The sequence below is a fragment of the Chroicocephalus ridibundus genome, chromosome 3 (genome assembly GCF_963924245.1).
Source record: "Chroicocephalus ridibundus chromosome 3, bChrRid1.1, whole genome shotgun sequence".
NCBI lineage: Eukaryota > Metazoa > Chordata > Aves > Charadriiformes > Laridae > Chroicocephalus > Chroicocephalus ridibundus.
Genome location: NC_086286.1, coordinates 118896898 through 118915425, shown reverse-complemented (window position 1 = coordinate 118915425; position 18528 = coordinate 118896898). Strand labels below are relative to the sequence as shown.

The 18528-nt window shown below is 37.2% G+C and overlaps 1 protein-coding gene across 1 annotated transcript in view; it reads left to right on the top strand.

Moving 5' to 3' along the window:
• The window catches only part of LDAH (lipid droplet associated hydrolase), a 131458-nt gene that overhangs the window by 49411 nt on the left and 63519 nt on the right, over positions 1-18528 (top strand). Inside the window, exon 4 of the mRNA XM_063330554.1 lies at positions 6158-6327. Within this exon, the coding sequence (XP_063186624.1) occupies positions 6158-6327 (170 nt within the window). The remainder of the gene's footprint in view (positions 1-6157; positions 6328-18528) is intronic.

Sequence of the window (18528 nt, the reverse complement as noted above, 5' to 3'; positions counted from 1 at the left end):
GGGAATGCAAAATAAAAAGAGTTGTCTCTCAGATATGTTAATTTGATAAGTTCAGTGTGCTCCTATATGCTTTTAATAAAAATATAGGGTTTAGTATTTGTCATGTTTATTAGTTCATTCTGTCAGACTATGCTTGTACTAATTTAATTATAGGACAGCTTCCTTTGAAAAACAGATTAGGTGTTAAACAAGCGTCTCAGCAATAGGTATGTACATAGCAAAGGTAATCAGTAGTTCAATTTGTAAATTAAGGTCTTGTTATTTTTCTAATAAGGAAAATAATACATATGACCACTTCAGTATGTTGAGTAAATGGTAATTTATTTGTGGAGGATACCTTTACAGAAAGTAATTGCTCCAATAAACACTAATGAGTGGTGTGTTTATCTTAAAAGTTGCATGAACAGTTCCTGAGGGTACTAGGGCCAGATTAAGGTCTAAGGGTTAATCTAAAACACAATGCTTTAAGACCTGGTTCCTGGTGTCAGGAGGAGTTCTTCGGTATTTATTGAACATTCTTTCACGGTTTTCGTCCCAATCCTTTGGCATTTCATCGCTTGCTGATACAAATTATCCAGGGTTCAATAATCAAATGAAAGATTGGGTGAAGCATCCAGGCTTTAAGCTGTATGTCTTTGGGAATATATTTTCTAACACATTTGCCTATACTACACCCACAAACCTGAAATCTCAGTTTTTAAGCTTACAGTTGTATTTAAACATTTTCAGATGGCATCATTCAATTGTAAGGAATTATTGTGTTTTGCTAGAAGGATAAAAACAATGAAATGATTTATTTAATTTCCGGAATTATACTTCTGACTATGCACGCCAGTTTAACAGGTAATCCTTCTAAGTAATTTAGTTGTAGGGTTGCCTGTCGCTACATGAAGGTGAAGATAAAACTTTCCACGGGTTGCTCCATCCAAACAGTAGTTACTCAGTCACAACTGCTGCTTCTCCCAACAGCATTTGTATGTATTTGTAGTGGAAAAAGGAGGTGGGGCATAAAGTCTGAAAGACTTGGCCCTATATGTTGGTCACAGTTATGGTATTTGATGGAGATGCAGTGGACTCTCCTCACTGTTAACATTAAGCAGTAGGGTGATGTGTCACACAGCTGAAATGAGCAGCATCTTCAGAGGAAGAGGTGAATCCCAGGGAAGCAGTGGAATCGCCATCCCTGGAGGTATTTAAAAGACAGGTGGATGTGGTGCTGAGGGACATGGCTTAGTGGTGGTTTTGACAGTGTTAGGTTGATGGACTCAATGATCTTAAAGGGCCTTTCCAACCTAGACAGTTCTATGATTCTATGATTATAATCTTTTTCCGGTACCCTGGTTCAGTCTCCAGATACTTACTTGTCCTTATCCTGTAAAAGGTCCAGTTCTGAAAATTCTTGACCTCAAGAGTTTATATGGGTGGTTCATTAGAGTTTCTCCTTAGATATCCTGGTACTACCTCCTAGAGTAAATGACGCAGGGAAGAAGAAGATTCAGTGCAGGTAGGGCATTGGGTTTTACATCCCTTTCCTTCCTCCCAAGTCACCTTTTCACACAGTTCCTTACTTGTTCATGAGTAATTTGGAAGCCTCATGTATGAGCAGATCCTGGGACAGACTTTAAAGTCACTCCATGACAAGTGGACAAGTGTCCATATGTATTGAGCTGAAATGTTCAGTCACCTGGTGTGACCAGGGTAGTTGGGAGTTCAGATGTGCAAACATTCCCTTGTGAGACTAGGGAAGTACAAAAGCATGCAGAAATGACATACACAAATGTGAGCGTACTGTTAGAAAATCTGGCCTTCAGTATCTTTTTGAGTCATCCAGTAAAAAGGAGTCTATGATGTTTGGAGACTTCTTAATGAAAGGCTAAATTTTATGACTCTACAATCTTAAGTCCACTCATATAACTGATATGCTTGCTTTTGCTGCCTAAGAATTTCCCTTGCATACACAGCAGAAAAACAAACAAACACAGTTCTCTGCTATTTCCCTGAAAACCAAAGTCCTTTTTCCTAGCAAGATTAACTTGTCAACTAATCTTAGAGCAAACACTTTATTTTAATCTATCATTGTTTTCTGACTGTGGGTTTAGCAGAGGTCATAAAAAGAGATTCATTAAAGTGATGGCGCATTTGTTTTTCCGAAAGTACATCAGAAGATTAATGCTTTGCCAAAGAAAATAAAGAAATACAGTATTTCTTTTAATACACTTTTAATGCACAAAGCTAAATAAAGTCTTAAAATCACATGCTTTGGCCCAGATGGGGTGTTTGCAGCATAAGGTACAAGTCGTATAATTTCTACTATCCGAAAACTTTCCTTCAGCCATACCGTTTATCCCACACCTGAGGAGAAGTAACTCTGGTCCCTTCTCTGATGTAGAGCCATCGGTGAGCTGACTGCCAGTGTGCTTGTGCAAATCTGTTTGCTTATATAAAGAACCCATTCAAGCTTCTCCACCCAAGAAATTCATGTTGCTTTTGGATAATCCCTGGGCGATTTTATTCTGTAAAATAAATAAATAAGTCTTCCAAACCTGTGATGCAGCCCAGCTCTCACATATTTTGGACTATTAGAAGTGTAGCATTTGTGTTGGGGAAACATGAACTGACACAAGGCATGGGCAATTTTATATTTGTCCAGAAATAAAATAGGATGTGTATTTCCATATAGGGTTAACTGACGTTGAAGTTTCACTTGACAAGAGCGCAGGGTCAGTTGGTGATGAGGAGAGTTTTGTGTGTGGATCGCCAGACCCCACACTGCACGCCCATCCTCCAGTGTGGCTTCTCTAGGAGTGGTGCCAACGTGATTTGGTTTGGCAGCGAACCAGTATTTCAGAAGAAAAGGAAAAGTTGTATTAAACAGCTGAAACAATTCTCCGGGGTCAGCATTGGCTGTCAGGGCTCGCTTTCGGTCTAAGAGAGGTTGTATGTGTATGTAACGTCGGCCAGTAGAGGTGGGAATCTGAGCATCCTTGCGCTGCGTGGTGCTGAGCAGGGCTGCGCAGAGGATGCTTTGGCCCAGTGCAGTAGAATGGGTCTCGGTGATCATCATCAATCATAACTAACCCATCCGATTAAAAATCGCTTCGGCAAGCTTTGCTTTCCCCTGCTCCCTTAAGGAAACACCAGTGCACAGGCTTGAGCTAAGTATGCTCAAGTCCTAAACTCAAGTCTGGGCAAATGTGAGGAGGAAAAAACCCGAATTTTCACTCTGCTCTTAATCTCCCCCCGTAGTCTTCCTTGGAATCCTTGCTTTGGCAACAAAACTGGTTGTGAATAGACACACCTCTGCTGAAATCAGTAATAGCTATGAATATGTTGCTATTTATTAGGTAACTAAATATTAAATTAGACATCTAATGTCTTAATAAGTAAAATAATTAACTGTATTTGTCTAACATAGTTATCTACCTTAACTTGGAAAATGTTGAGACTGGGATAGACTGTCTTTACTATATTGTTTATTAATTGCAATGCAGCGGTGTTCAGCTGCAGATATTGATATACATCTCTTGTAGCAGATATTGAATTTGTGTAGCGAAAAGCGGACATTAACATCATGAGATTGAACAATACAAAGAAAATTTTGCTTTGTTTCTTGCTTGTTTTCTGGGGTCTTGTGAGCCATGAGAAGTTCTCTAGAAGAGTTATACACCTACTTTACCTCTTTTGCCTTGCTCTAACCTGGAAATAATCTAAAATTATTGTAAAATCACTTATTTTCAAGAATTAAAGCTATGAATGGAATGTCAAACATTAAGACATGCTGATAAATCACTGGAGATGGCAGTGCCTCAGTAAAACAGTATGGAAATGATAGCAAATGTTTACAAGGGAAAATTGACCTGCTCAACCCAAACCATGGTAATATACGTATATTCGGTATAACATACACTTTCACTTCTTGCTGTATCCAGTGGACCATCATATTTCTAGTATTCTGTGTTTTATGTGTGTTATATATGCCCTTAATTAGATGTGTGATGTAGACAGCCCACTCCTGCATGAGGTTAAGCTGCTGTGTAAATAAATAAAATGTAGGAAAGACAGCTTTTGCTAAAAACAGAAACTAAATTTAAAAACAATGGTTTGGCCTTAGGCTTTTATTTAGGGTTTTGGAAAACGGAACAACCTCTTGGTTTTCCATTATTTGTAGAAAGTCTAATAAGCAAAACATTACTTCTCATCCACTTCTACATTCCTTGAGTGTGCTTCAGTAAACCCTTTTTTCATTTAGAGTAAACTACTATAAATTATGCTGGGATATGATCATTAGTAGTTTTAGTAGGAATATTAGTTTAACTGAAGAACTGCTTTGTTGTGACCTCTGTGGTAGTAGTTTAAGCTAAGAAAAAAAGACATCAGAACACATTCTTGAGCAATTATTTTGCTTCAAAAGGTTATGTTTCACATAGATGACCAAAAAGGCAATATAGTGACAGCTCACTTAGGCTACCAATTAATACTATCATTGTCACAACCCCAATAACTTCACTACAGTAGTGTTAGTAATTTGTAGCCTTTGAGGTTACTGACCAATTGCCATCAAATTTACCACATGCATGTTAAAAAAAAAACAGTCAGCCGTTATAGTTTGATGAACTATGTTCACAGGCGGAGGGAGGAAGGCTTCTGTTATGACTTTCTCCAAGCAGGCGCAAAACCAACTACATCTGCAGTGGATCTACGCTGCTCTTCCTTGAACTGTAGGTTTTGAACGCCCTTCAGTCTCTTCAGTGTATGTATCTTTACAGTGTCTCTGCCTGATGGATACTTTTTTCCATATCTATTTTTCACATAGGGATGCAGAGTACATCCAAAGAAACCAAGTGGGAAATTAAACACCTAATACTTGGGCTGCTTAGGGCTGCGTGTGTGCTACCTCTGTTAGCTGCTCCTGAATTGTTAGAGGTGGGTGGTTTTTGCCAAGAACCTACATGCTGTCTGTAGGATCATGGCTCAGTCAGGAGCTGGTCCCCATCATGTGTTTCAGCCTTGCTGCAAGAAGATTTGGCTTATTCCAGGTTAAAGCTGCATTGCAAGTCAACATGCAAGGAGTGTAAGAGATCAGAGGTTTAACTGGAGTATGAAGTTGAACCCTGAGATAATAGCATGGATTTAAGAGATTAAGTGATATTAGTACCAGTACACCTCTTTTAGATAAATTATAGGCATGCGTTCCTTCATGCTTTCTGCCTCTTTTCTTTCATTCTTTTTTTCAGTATTTCTTCTTAGTCTTCTCCATAGAGTAGTCCAGCTTAAACTGGAGTTTTGTAACCTTAACATAGCTTTTAGTTTAGTGGGTAGAGCACTTTTGTAGCAGATGAAAGAGCTGTGAACCCCCTTAGATTGGGGAACGTGAGAGCCGTGTCACCCACCTCATGAGCAAGAGTTAAAGATGCCCAAATTGCTGTAAATTCTTACAGGCACAAGATATCCTTGCCTTGCTTGCCTTGCCGGGAAGCGAGTAATGAAGTCCTTGTCTTAAGTGGTTGCCAAAGCTCCTTTTGAAGGTCCCTGGCAAAACAGGAATAAAATTGATCAATAACTTGATCTTCCTCTTTATGGCTGGATTGATAATGATAAGAACCTGCATAAATAGGGGTAGTTCAAGTGCCAGTGCTCCATGTTGACACAAATGCATTTCATATTTTTCCTCATTCCATGTGACTTTTTTCTACAACTGTATTTTAAGACGGGAGATTTTGAATATCTGAAAGTTCTTAATGCATGATAACACATATGATAGTTTGTTTTGAGTGACAGGATTCATTCCTGGGCAGTATTGCTATTGTAGGTCCTGATCGCCCAGTGTAAAGTTGGATTGATTGAAGCTGATCCAATGCCTTGAGTTTGGTCTTGGTCTGAATGAAGGGGATCACAGTGCTAGACGATGTGCCATGAAGCAACATGTGTTTCCGTATCCTTCCCTGGTTCCCCACCTACACATAAGGCTTCACATCCTGTACATATGATCCGTCAGTCTATATTTACCAGTGGTGGTAACTTAAATTTTTAAGTTTGGTGGTTTTTTTTTTTTAATTAATAAGTTTATTTATTTCAGAGTTTTCCAAAGTGGGGGAAAAAAGAGATACTTGAAATTTCTGTCATTAAAACAAAGGACTTTCTTTCTTTTATGTTTCAGACACAGATATTAAGGAGCTAGAGGATGTTTTTGGACTTAACGGACAAGTAGAGCATAAGCTGAACTTCCTCAAAAAGAACGTATCAAAAGATATAAAGCTGGTACTGATTGCTCATTCTATTGGTTGCTACATCACACTGGAGATGATGAAGCGAGCGTCAGAACTTCAGGTACGTTAACCTTACAGAATGGGAGTTACATTATGAGCAAAGCAGTGCACGTGCTTAGCCTGTGGGTAATGCCATGCCTTTCATGTAGAAACTCTATTCTGCTATACACAAACCTTCAATTCAAATTAAATAAAAACATTAAGGACTAATCCTAATTACATATAATAAAGTAGTTTGATGAAAAATTAAGTTCTGAATCTGAATTTGGACCTTCAAATGTCCTTGTAATATAAATAATTAATGATGGTGATAAATATATTTAGGACTTCCTTGTTGTCTTCTCATCTTTAAATAATTTTTAAACAGATCACTAGATATTTGGCAATTACATTATGTTACTACACCAAACATTTAGACTGGGTATGATTTTAGTAGCAGTTTCTTATCTCAAGGCAAGCAGATTGCTGGCTTTACATGGGGAAATGTATGGAAAAGAATAGTAATATAAATTGTGATGAGTACTGCTATGAAGGACGTTGTTTTAAAAATTTAATACATTATGCATATGTCATTGCTTCTGCAACTCAGTCTTGGTTTGTGTAACTTGATGAGAATGGGAGGTGTTACTGCATGTTCTTGTCTACCTGAAGATTTTTCTTCGTCACCGTGAAGCAATAAGAAGGCTGAGGAAGGACTGTGTCCTTGCAACTCTGGAAATGGCAAACTGTTAGTGCTCAGTAGTAACTCACTCTACTAGCAGATGATGAATGAAGAATATTGAATTTTTATTCTTAAACATTTTCACTCTTGCTAAATCGTTGCCTCTTCCTTTACATTATAAAATCTTCAGTGGAAGGAAGTGCAGTGTTAGCATAAGGTCTGTGTTTAATATACGCATGAGTAGGTTCTTCCACTTCTTCATAATCATTTCCACTGCACATCTTTTTTTTTCCCTTTAAAGGAAACAGCAACTAAAAACGTGAAACACGAGGTTAACCTGATGTATTTCCACAGGCATATTTCACTTTGTGATTATAAACAAGGGCATTTTTTTGAGAGAACTTTTATTACTGTTTTATCTTTTCAAGAGGGAGTGTTCTAGAAAATATCATATGCAGTAATTTGTCCAAAAATATCAACTTCTCTTTGGTCAACATCTGTACAGTCTCTATTACACAAACGACTTTATCTGGTTTCAATTAAAGTATGAATTGTTGAGTAATTTTTTTACACCTGGCTCACTGAATGCTGGCAGCCTGATATTCATCAATGTTTTGAAACGTAGGTATCTCTGGGACACTCTTAGACTGGCTGCATGGTGCACTGTGTGCATGAAGTTGATATATGACAAGCTACATTTAAGATGCATTTAACAATAGAAAATATTTGTGTAAGCCAGAGTGTTGTGCAACCTTTGTCCCTTTGCCAAAAATAAGTTAACCGTTAGGTTTTATAACATATGAAGTGTGATAATAAGAAACTTGTGTTTCCATCTCTCCCTTTATTTTTACTGGAATATTTGATTCCCACAAGATTTTGAGCACATATGTGTATTTTAGTAGCTAGATCGTTTGATTTTATTTTTGTGTAGTTCTTATGTGATATTCTTTTATTACATGAGTTTTGGTTTTGGTCTTAAATTCTCTGCTTTAAGAGCCTTTGATTGCTTACAGTTTATTATTCTGAGCTAGAGGTTAATGTGTTGTATTTATTGTTCAAATAATTCAGTAAATGTTTATATTTGGAGTGTATGTTTAGCGGATTTGATTTTTGTTACCCAATTTAAAGACCTTGGATAATCTAACCAAATATAGACTTGATTGTCTCTCTCGTACAATGATGAGGGAACCTGATGAACTTGAGCTAGCATGGATGAAAAGGGCAAAGTACTATCTTGTTATCTCTCCTTCTTGGGTGCTCTTCAGCTGTCGCTTATGAATGGTACTAATTTCTTGGGCCCTTCTGCTCTGCAGATTAATGGGGTACTTTGTTGTGGTTTTTTTTTTCTTAAACTTTTGTGGAATAATGCTTTCTTAATTCATTAGAAGAGAAATTAAACAGGAATTGCCAGTTTACCCCAGGATAAATTCAGTTTTGGACCCCATCCCTGTTTTCCTATTGACTCTCAAGGAGGCTTCTGTTAAGTTTCTTCAGGAGACCCCTTAACACAAACTTAGGCTTAGGTTGATGCCTTTAATTAAGGCTAATTGGCAGATAAGGGCCATAGAGGTTACTTCCATACTTGTAACTAAGTGGGGCTACTGCACGGGTTTGAGTACTGGGCCAGCTGTGCAATGACATTTTTGGATTAGTCCGTAAGAGGCTTTTTGGCCCAAAGCAGCCAACAACTCCCAGGCAACACCCTGGCATGGTTCTGGGCTTGACAGAGGCCCAGGACCATTCCCAACGGTTAGTCTGGATGCAGACATCCTGGTTTTAGGCAAGGGGAAATTCAACCATGTTGACGCAGACCATCCCATACCATCCTGTTCCATGGCAGGACCAGGGAATAGTTCCTGGCCAGTCTGTTGGCTGGCACTGATGTAACCGTGAATGCTTCCCAGTTGTCATGGTGGGCATCAAATCTTAAAAAGATTTGCCTCTTCATGGGAAGTGGAGCATCCAGAGTTTGTCAGATTGCTAAAAAATTTTGACCCTGGGAGGGAAAAACGTTCATCAGCCTTGCTCTGTGGAGATGGAAAAATGCGATAATGTACAGCTTACTTGATAATTGGTCTTAACCTTATAATCGTCTTCACTCTTCATTAAGCTGGCAGAACTGAAAAATGAAGCTGAGTGACAAAATGATTTTCTCAGTTGTTGGAGCTTGAGCCTAACTCATAAATATGCTACATCCTCCAGGCATTCTCTTCAAAAATACAAATCCTTACTTGGAGGATCTCCTTGTGCTTTGCTGGCAACACTACTGAGTGTTTCCTAACACACTCCATTTGATCATTAATTTTATCAAAAGATTGACACATTGCCTTGCTAATGAAATTCAATCTGTTAGAGCATTAGACTTTCATTTGCAGTGATGCTTTTGAAATGCCAGCACCTTTGTGGTAATAAATTAGCACCTATTAATGAGTGAAACTACCATACAAGATAAGCATTGCTCTTCCTGTAAAACTCATTGAAGAGGAAGAGTTTTAAAACTTCTGAGTATGTATCAGTTTAATCAAATAAACTTTCTGTAATATATAATTCAAACCCATGCATTGCTACTATGTCTCAGTGGTGCCAAAGAATTTTGGGTATTGCTAGAACTTGCTTGATTTCATAAATAGTATCTAACAAAACATAAATTGGAATAGTTGTCTATAAAACAAGTTCATACCTTGGAAACCCTGTCACATCAGTTCTGTGCATGGGATCATGTGCATCTGCCATATCTTTCCTTCACTGTGTTCTCTTCTAAACAGAAATCTTTTGGTCTGTACTTTCAAGAAATCTGATGAGCGTAACAAAATAACATAGTTTGCATTGACAAATTTATACAGTAGCATAACCATATTTTCATCTTTTTTCTTTTGTCTATATACAAATTGCATTCCAGTCTTTCACTTGAGGAGCTACGTCTTGTTCAGGATCTGGTACTGTACGTAGCTTAGATGGTTTTCTTCACTATGTCTTGTTCTTCAGAAATCGGTACTGACTTTCGCCCATCAGGAGGCTGTCCACTAAACAAGCTTTCTTGAGTTAAGCAAACATTTCTTCATTGCTGACTATTCTAAATTATTTTCTGGTGTATAATATGTTGGTGCTATTCATTCCCTTTTATAAATAAATTAAACATGCCTCACAGGAGGTACCGGGCACTTTTTGTTAACCTTTAGAGTTACTGAAACTGGCTATATATCCCTGCTGTTGGTTTTCTGTCTGTTTAGCCTGTTTCTAATCCATATAAAAATGTTTCTATAGCCCGTTACTAGTATTATTAGTGGTCTTGGGGATTGAATGACCTCAATAGGTAGCATTTTGTTGGAGCTTTTGGAATATAGTTATTATAGACGATGCTCCTATATGTACCCGGTAGCTTTATTTCTTTCTTCCTTTTTAAAATTTTCAAAATATTCAGTTAAAAAAGTAAATGAGCTTTCATCTAGATACATTATTGTTGTCACTTCCGATGTTACAAAACGTCAGGAATATATTTTACCATTCTTTTTTAAATGTAGCTGATAATAGATTACTCTTTTGTTCTGTCATTCCAAAGTTTCTTGGACTTTCCGAAGTGCATTGTTAGGAGTGGGGTCTTTTATTACCCTTGGTGCTCCCCTGAATTGCACGCACCTTTGGCATGACATATGTAGTCCTCGTTTTGTGGTTTCATACTTGAACCAAAAGGCCACGCTCCATCTGTTGTGAACAGCTTGCTTGGAAACATTGATGGCCTACAGGTACACAACACAACGGCAGATGTCACGACTCTCTTAGCTTTTTTTTTTTTCTATTGTCTAAAAAACTGCTTCTTTCCAATTACCTGCAGCCCTTTGGAGCACATCTTAGCAGGACCAGATTTCTCTGCACATGACCCTTCTGACAAAGACATTGATTGGGATTTGAAATTTTGGAAACGCTGTTTTCTTTACCATCTCTTGGCCTGGGAGGTGTTTATTTTCAACGTGTGTGAGAAATTACCTGGACGTTTAGAAGTTTGTTTTAAAAGAAGCTTTTAAAAAGGGCAATAGATAGTTTACATTACAATGCGTCTTTGTATGCAACATAAAATGCAATAAATAATTATTCACTTACAGAAGAATAGCAATGTGTGAACGTCTATCCAGAGATACTATTTTGCAGTAAGACAGAATATGAAGTTTAAAGCAAATTAATTGTTCCTGGATAAGGCATGTAAAACATTTTGATCCTAACCCAAATGTCTTTTTCTGATATAGCTTAATCTGTTTTCAAAATAGCTTAAGGTAATGGTTTTGAATGTATTCTAGATTCATTCTGGACAGGAGTGTCCACACATGAAGTTATTCAGGAGTATTTCTATGTTTAGATATTCTTTATTCAGGCTTTAATTTATCAAGTCTCTTGGTCATCATCAGTTCTGTAAGTTATCAAAGCTTTTCCAAAACTGCTGGCAGAGGTAATCCTCTTTTTGAAATACAGTTTCCTGCAGACAGAAGCTTCAAGTAGGTGTGATGAGAATAGTTACTTATGGGAGGGAGGAAGAAATGTGTAAGTTCTTTTGTAATGGTTTAAAATCTCTCACTTGGACAAATATTAGATTCTGTCACTGCTGCCTTTCTGCCTCAAATCAGGTTTGTTCTTTTGTCTCTGATTAACACTTAGTTCCTTTCCGTTGAAGTACTTGGAAAGCTCCCCCGAACTTTAGTGAAAGTAGAATTAGGCCATAAGAGAGAAAAACATGTCAGAATTCCTCTGCTAAGTGATTTATTGTGGTACAGAATTCAGTGCAGTGGCCCTTTACGTTAATAATTTAGTTTCAGTTGTACTGAAAGCTTGATTATGAATTTAGGAAGCACTTTCATAATGTTAGGTAAGAGAGAAGTCGCCATGTTTTTAAATACAGGTATTTCCAAAGAAAACAAAATTCTTTAATATAGAATTACTGGAAATCCACAGGGACAAGAAGATGAAAAAAGGGAGATTTTTTTAATGGTCCAGGAACTGCTAAGCATGTCTGACCTTTGAGATAATAAGGGAATCTTTTCAGCAGCATGAGTGAATGAGGGAAAGACTGTATGAAGGCAACGGCATTTGTTCAGTTCCTGTTTTGCTGTTACTGGAACCTGTGTATGTAATCCGAGACTGGCGGTGTCATCGTTACAGAAAACAACTTCTGAAAGGACACTAATTTAGCAGGTTCTGACTCCTTAGAAGTTATAGTGCGTTTTGGCAGTAGAAAGAAAGTGAAAGATAAACAGGAATATAAATTTTATTTCTATTTTTGAAGGTTTTATTTAATACAATAGCATCTAATTAAAATGTTGATTACCTAAGTTATGTCACAATACTTTAAACAAAATCAGTTTACATAGCTGTTGTCTGGGTACATTGACTTCTGATGATTTCACTGGCGATTATAAAGTTTGAAATTTGCTTAGTGAACAAAAAGTTTTTTACTACCTTGTATACTCTCTTACAAAAGTAAGTTTGTCTCACGTCTTTTGCAGAGTACAGTGAGACTGCATGAAATAGCAAAATAGCCAGAAGATTTCTGAAGAGAGGTGATGTCTTCTCTCACGTAGAGGATTATGCCTTGTATGTGTGTGTGCCAGGGTGCAGTGTAACCAACAGCACAGGAGAAGCGTGAATAAATGTCCTCGGTTTGGGCAGCCTTGTTTTGATTAGTCCTTGCCGACAACTGTTTGCTCTTGGTTCCTTAATGGATTGCAGTGAGGTGGAATATGGATATGTAGTTATGGCTAGCAGGAGGGATCATGATCTGGAGAAACGCTATTTTTATATGAATTTCATGTTACTTGCAGGCTTAAATGATAAAGTGCAAAAAAAAAACCCCATAAAAATTAAAATGTGTGAAAGACTTACGGTAACACAAACCCAGTGACAACATTCGCAAAATTATTATGCAGAAAAAAAAAAAGATGGCTATACTTAGCAGACCTCACAAGGGAATTGGTACACATTTCAAATAAATACGCATCTTGTGAAGGGAACTGCAAATTGCTAGGCCATGATATAAAACTAAACTGAGTCTGATGTATTTTTCTTCTCCTTGAGTCCATCCGTTCCAGATAAATGAACTACATATTAAAAAAACAAGTAAACGGCACTGGGCTGGTATACACCCACCTTCATCCCCCTTTAGGTGTTGAGGGAGCAAAAAAAGACTCTAACACAGTTTTGCACAGATTTAATCATGACTTTTAAGTTCAGCTGCCTTCAGTGAGGCATGCGTGTTAATTTACCTTTATGGATGTTTCAAGTTGGTCACTACATTGGACTATTTCTATGATACAGATATGTTTTTTGACAGTTCTATGAGTTCGTGATAGAGAGCAAGCCTTTGAGAGCATATACAAGGAAGCACAGGTGGTCTGAGTCAGTAATTAGACTGAAATTTGCTTTAGTTGATGTTATACACATTGCAGAGTCTGCATAATCCACCTTGCAACAGATGACAAAGTTCTGACGGGTATGTTCTCTCAGTGACGCCTCAGGCAGTATCAGTAAATCTAGTGGAACAGCCAGTAAAGCCAGCAATAGCAACTTGGTGCATATGCAAACATTATGCAGCTCTCCGTCTCTCTCTTTTTTGGAAAAAACAGGTAACACAAGTGATTTATTAAACCCAACCAAATAAAATAAGTAAGATACTGTATCTTTGAAGCATCAAGGAAGTTTCTACAAAGATTTATGGAGAGATTTATTTTTTTTTAAAGGAAAAATGAAAACAACCTTCATATGAAAACCTAAGACAAACATAAAACCCTCTCTCTTTGGGGTGGGAGGCTGCAAAGCAAAGAGCAATAGAGGGTGAGTTCATAGCAAACAAAGATTTGTTAAGGAGATACTGACTTTTGAGTAAGACACTCATAAAAGGCCACTGGACTGAATTTAAAAGCTCAACAAAACTTCAGAACGCCGTCGGTGAAAGGCTGATAACTGTGGGATGGGGTTGAGAGTATCAGCTCCCCCAAGAGACTGCTAGCAACCATTATTTTCACTGGCTCGATGACAGACTCCCTAATCCTAACGGTCCCAGTCATAGCCTTTTCTACCTCTCCCCACCAAAAAGAAAGCTTTAAAAAATGTAAACTGTAAGAAAAAGCAGTCAACACGCAGACGGGATTTTTTGTGTAAGCCTCACTGGATGCCGCCTTTGTCAATAGGAACAGGCACTGTCTAGCTTGCCGTGTGCTGCGTAGGTCTGCCTGACGTTACTCTTCCCTTCAGGGACAAACAAGCCACCTTTTACTATACAGGACAAAAGAATGTGAAATATCTCAAGGATACAAAAAATTCTAGGAAAGTTAAAATGTCATGAGAAATAAACTGTTGACGGTGATACATCTTCATGTGTAAAAATGCCCGAGGGCAAATTAAATAAAGAGTCAAATTTTTTGTCTTTTTCTTTCACCGGGGAGAGGCGTGCATCTTTCTCCACATTAAGAACGTAATTTTTATCACCAAAAATTGGCTTCAAGCCAAAGTGGCATGAACTATCAATTATCAGCAAATAACTGAACATATCAGGAACTGAAATGTGATCAACAGCTTCAGAATAGTCTCCAGTCATGCTGTGAAGATACCTGGCCATTGTTGCTTTGTGTCTGTCTGGTTTTCTGTTTTCTGCTTCCTTGTCTTAAGCAGATAAATTAGCTTTTAATCATATATTGTGTAGTCTATTACACATGATGCCATCTTCTGACTTGTATGTTGACCAAATATATTGTGGTCAACAGTGTATAACTGCCTGCTAGCTAACAATCCAATTTCCTCTAAAATGAGGTAACAGGATTTATATTTTAAAGTTGTCCCCCCTCGAAAAGGAGCAAGAGCAATATAAAAATTCAGAGAGATTTCCAGAGGGCTCTACGTTATATATCTGTCCAGTCTGCAATCCAGACTTGTTCTTGCTTATAACTGTAAAGTAGCAAGCCAGAAACAATGAAAGGTGAGAGGCAAGTTACTGGCACATGATGATGAAATTCTGGATTTTTTGGCAACACAAAACTTTAGGGTCAGGAACACGTAGGATTTTTGATGTTTCACGTTGGGAAGGATTACCTGTTGAACTGTGCCCCTTTTCAAGATCTTCTTTGCAGTTGAGATCTTAAACTTGTAAACCAAAACCTTGAGTACACCAAGGAAGCGTGAATGGAAGGTTTGGGTTAGGCTTAGGGTCCTTGTCAGCCTACTTGGCCAAAGCTCATGCCTGATCATCTGGTCCAAAGAAAGCTTTCTGAAATTTACCTTGACTTGCATTGCTTTGTTTTATTCTGCTCCCTGGTATTTTCTGCCATGTTTCTGTTACATCGTGTTAGTATGCTGTGGCTCAGCTCACGTTAACGACAGGGAAGCTGTAGTTCCTCGTATTGTCAACACCTGAAAGGGGTGGATCTGAGCCGTGGATTTGCCTGGCTGAGTTCAGTGTCTGACCAAAAAGTGTCAATATATAAATTCAGTTTAGAAAACAAAAAGCTTAAAGATTGCAATATGGCAGTCTTAAGAATAGCAAAAAAAAAGGGATAAATTAAATTAAATTAAATTAAACAAAACTCATTTTTAAATCCACTCTTTTTGAATCTACCAAATATAGAAATATAGACCAAAGACTATAGGCTGTCAGTTCGTCTTCTTATTTGATTCCTAAACGTCTCTCCTAAAAACAGAAATAGAGCTACCAGAAAGACAAGGTAATAAAGCTTTGTGTTGCCTTCTAGAAAAGGCTTTTGAAATATATATATAATTCATTCTTAATACTGCCTTATATGTGTTTAGACAAGAAATAATGCATTTCTGAACAGTGTTGCCATGTGTATACATGGAGTACCGTGTGTAGTTTTTGAAGTGCGTGAAGCAGGTAGATATTACCTGCTCAGTCCTAGAACTTTGTGGGAAATACTAGATTACGTGTAGCTCAGTACTATTCTGAGTCTGGAAAACTTCCAGCCTAGAAATGTTGAAGATCAGATGAGACTGGTAAATAGGAGAGTGATAATTAAAAGCATAAGTGTGAATTTAATTAAAATTGGTGTCTGGTTCAATTAAAAGACAGGCTTGACAAAATCATTAACAGTATATCCGTCAGAACGTAATTACCTAGCATAGGAATACAATTTCTGGTTTAAACATTGATCACATTCTTAAGGGTGATTCAGAGTCAGTAATAACACTGCCTTAAGATTAACTTGCTTAGCTCATAAGCCTGTGATAAGAAGGCCTGAGGAAAAAGGGAAAAATGAATTCCCAAGACTTTCTGAGGAAAATCCTATTTTGTTCATAGCGTTCACTGAAACTTCAACTTCTGTCACCTTCTTTGACGTATTGGCTTTACGGCTCAGTTGAATACAGAAACAATATGAAAATCAAGATTTTGGTCTGTGTGATTGAAAGTAGGAAAACGTAAGAACAATAATTTAGATTTCGAGACACTTGAATTTTTTTAATAATGTTGTGTTTATTTAGCTATTAATGAAACATCTGATGTCTTTTCAGATGTATGTAGTCAGAATTCAAATAAACTTGTAAAAATTATTTTTTTCTAGGAAGTTAAAAGACATTAAAGTAGCCAAATGTACAAACAGAAAAGGAAGAAAAATAAACTGAAAAGCGGAATCTGTGATCATTCATCAAGAATCCAAAGTAAAACATGAAAACGAAGAGGAAATGAAGGACTAAAAATAAAAAGATGGCTAGAATGGTGAATGGCAGAATAACAGGATTTATTAAGTACTGTGGATTTTTACAGATTTGTTCATAAAATCTTGTTATTTTGAATCTTGAAGAATTTGGATTCATATTGTAATAACTAAGTGAAATGATTCTATAAAAATCAGGGAATCATAAACATATAACAAGAAGTGAATTTCAAAAACAATTAGGATTTATAGCCCGTGTTTTCAAAAGAGCTCAACACCCCTTTGAAATCCAAATTTCCCGAAGAACTTTTTATGTTGGGTGGAGAGATGTGAAATTCTGCCTGCAGATGTGCATGCATGGCAGTTGAAAATCACAGACCCGCTCTTTAGAGAGCTGGACCAAGCAATCAAAATTCAGTGTCAAGGTATGTCACACACAGCTTAAATTTGTTTTGTTTTTCTACTGCGATTAACATGCTTTTGCAGAAGACAACAGAGCCAGAAGTCAGCAGTTTTCATGCTAATTTAAAATTGAGTAGAGAAAAAGGGGAAAGCAGTCGATCAGAGCATTAAAGAATTGCTCATGAGAGGAGCGTGTGGAAGGAACACCGTGGAATTTTTGAACATAGGTTTTGCAAACACGCAGTTAAACTTTGACCATGGCTATAACTCTCGTAACCAATATCTGTTCCTAGAAGCTTTATATTAAAATGTAATTTTGCTGGCCATCCTGAGCCCTCAACAAAGAAGTTGAACTGCTTCATCAGCTCTTGCCTTTCATTATATATGATACAGTTAACTCAAGCAGTGAGGAAGGACTTGGCTTGGATCTTCTAGTTAGAAGAGGTTACTTAGAATGGACGATGTTGTAATTAAAAATATTTCCCACTCTGCCATATTGTTAATTCCTTCATTCCCCATGGTCTACAGTGAAGTCTAGGGATGCTTACTTTAGAAGCTAGAGTAGAAAAATGCGTTCCTCCGCATTAGCTTCTGTACTGAGAACGATGTGTCCTGTTTGAAGGGTTTGCTGCAGGAGTGAAAGGAAATGAAAAAAGACACAAAATTTATACAAAACAGTTACAAGGTCTCTGAGCTTAGATTGTACTTTCACTGCATTTAGGACATTGATAATACACTATTGAACGAAGTTCAGATAAATACTGGAATTGTTTTTTCCTATCTTTTCAGTATTTCTTTGATTACTGATTATTTTAGGGGAATTTTGTCCAATGCCACAGTGGATCTTTCAGATACCTGAGGATGCATTAAGCGATTGTAAACCTATGTTTAGAGGATTAAATCACGCCTTAGATTTCTTCTTAAGAATCACCCTCTGTGCTCTTATGACTGTGGTTAACTTCAAAGTTAAGATAAGAGATAATAGAAGTCCACTTCCTTTTCCATTTATTTCAATGTATAAATATTTGAAATGTTTGATTTCTGTTGTTTGGACACAAGTCTACTTAACTGTGACATTTTGGAAAAAAAAGTTATTGAAGATTTTCATGTGGGATTCAGTGTTAGGTATACATTTAAGCGGAAGTCCAGGAACCACAAATGTATTTAATAAACTTGTTACCTTTGGAGTCCTGTAAGAAAGTTCAATTAATGTTAATGAGAGTATGCTTCTAATAACTTTGTTACATTTCTAGTCACTGGAAAATTGTAAGAACATCCCACTTAATTTTGAATTTCAGAATGAAGCATAATTCTGTATAAGGAGTAGAGTTCACTGAGTCCTAATTGTTCTTGAAAACATTAAATTTCTGCTCCTCTATTTTAAAACAGCAGTATGACTACTGTAAGTGTATTTTACTGAAATGAAACTTACAAACCCCGGATCTCAATAAAGATAATTTGAATTGTGGCCTTTAATGGCAGCTGGCAGATTTCAGACTTTTTATCTGGCATTGGCAGTTGAAAAGGTATTCTACAAATTCTTGTTCTCAGTTGC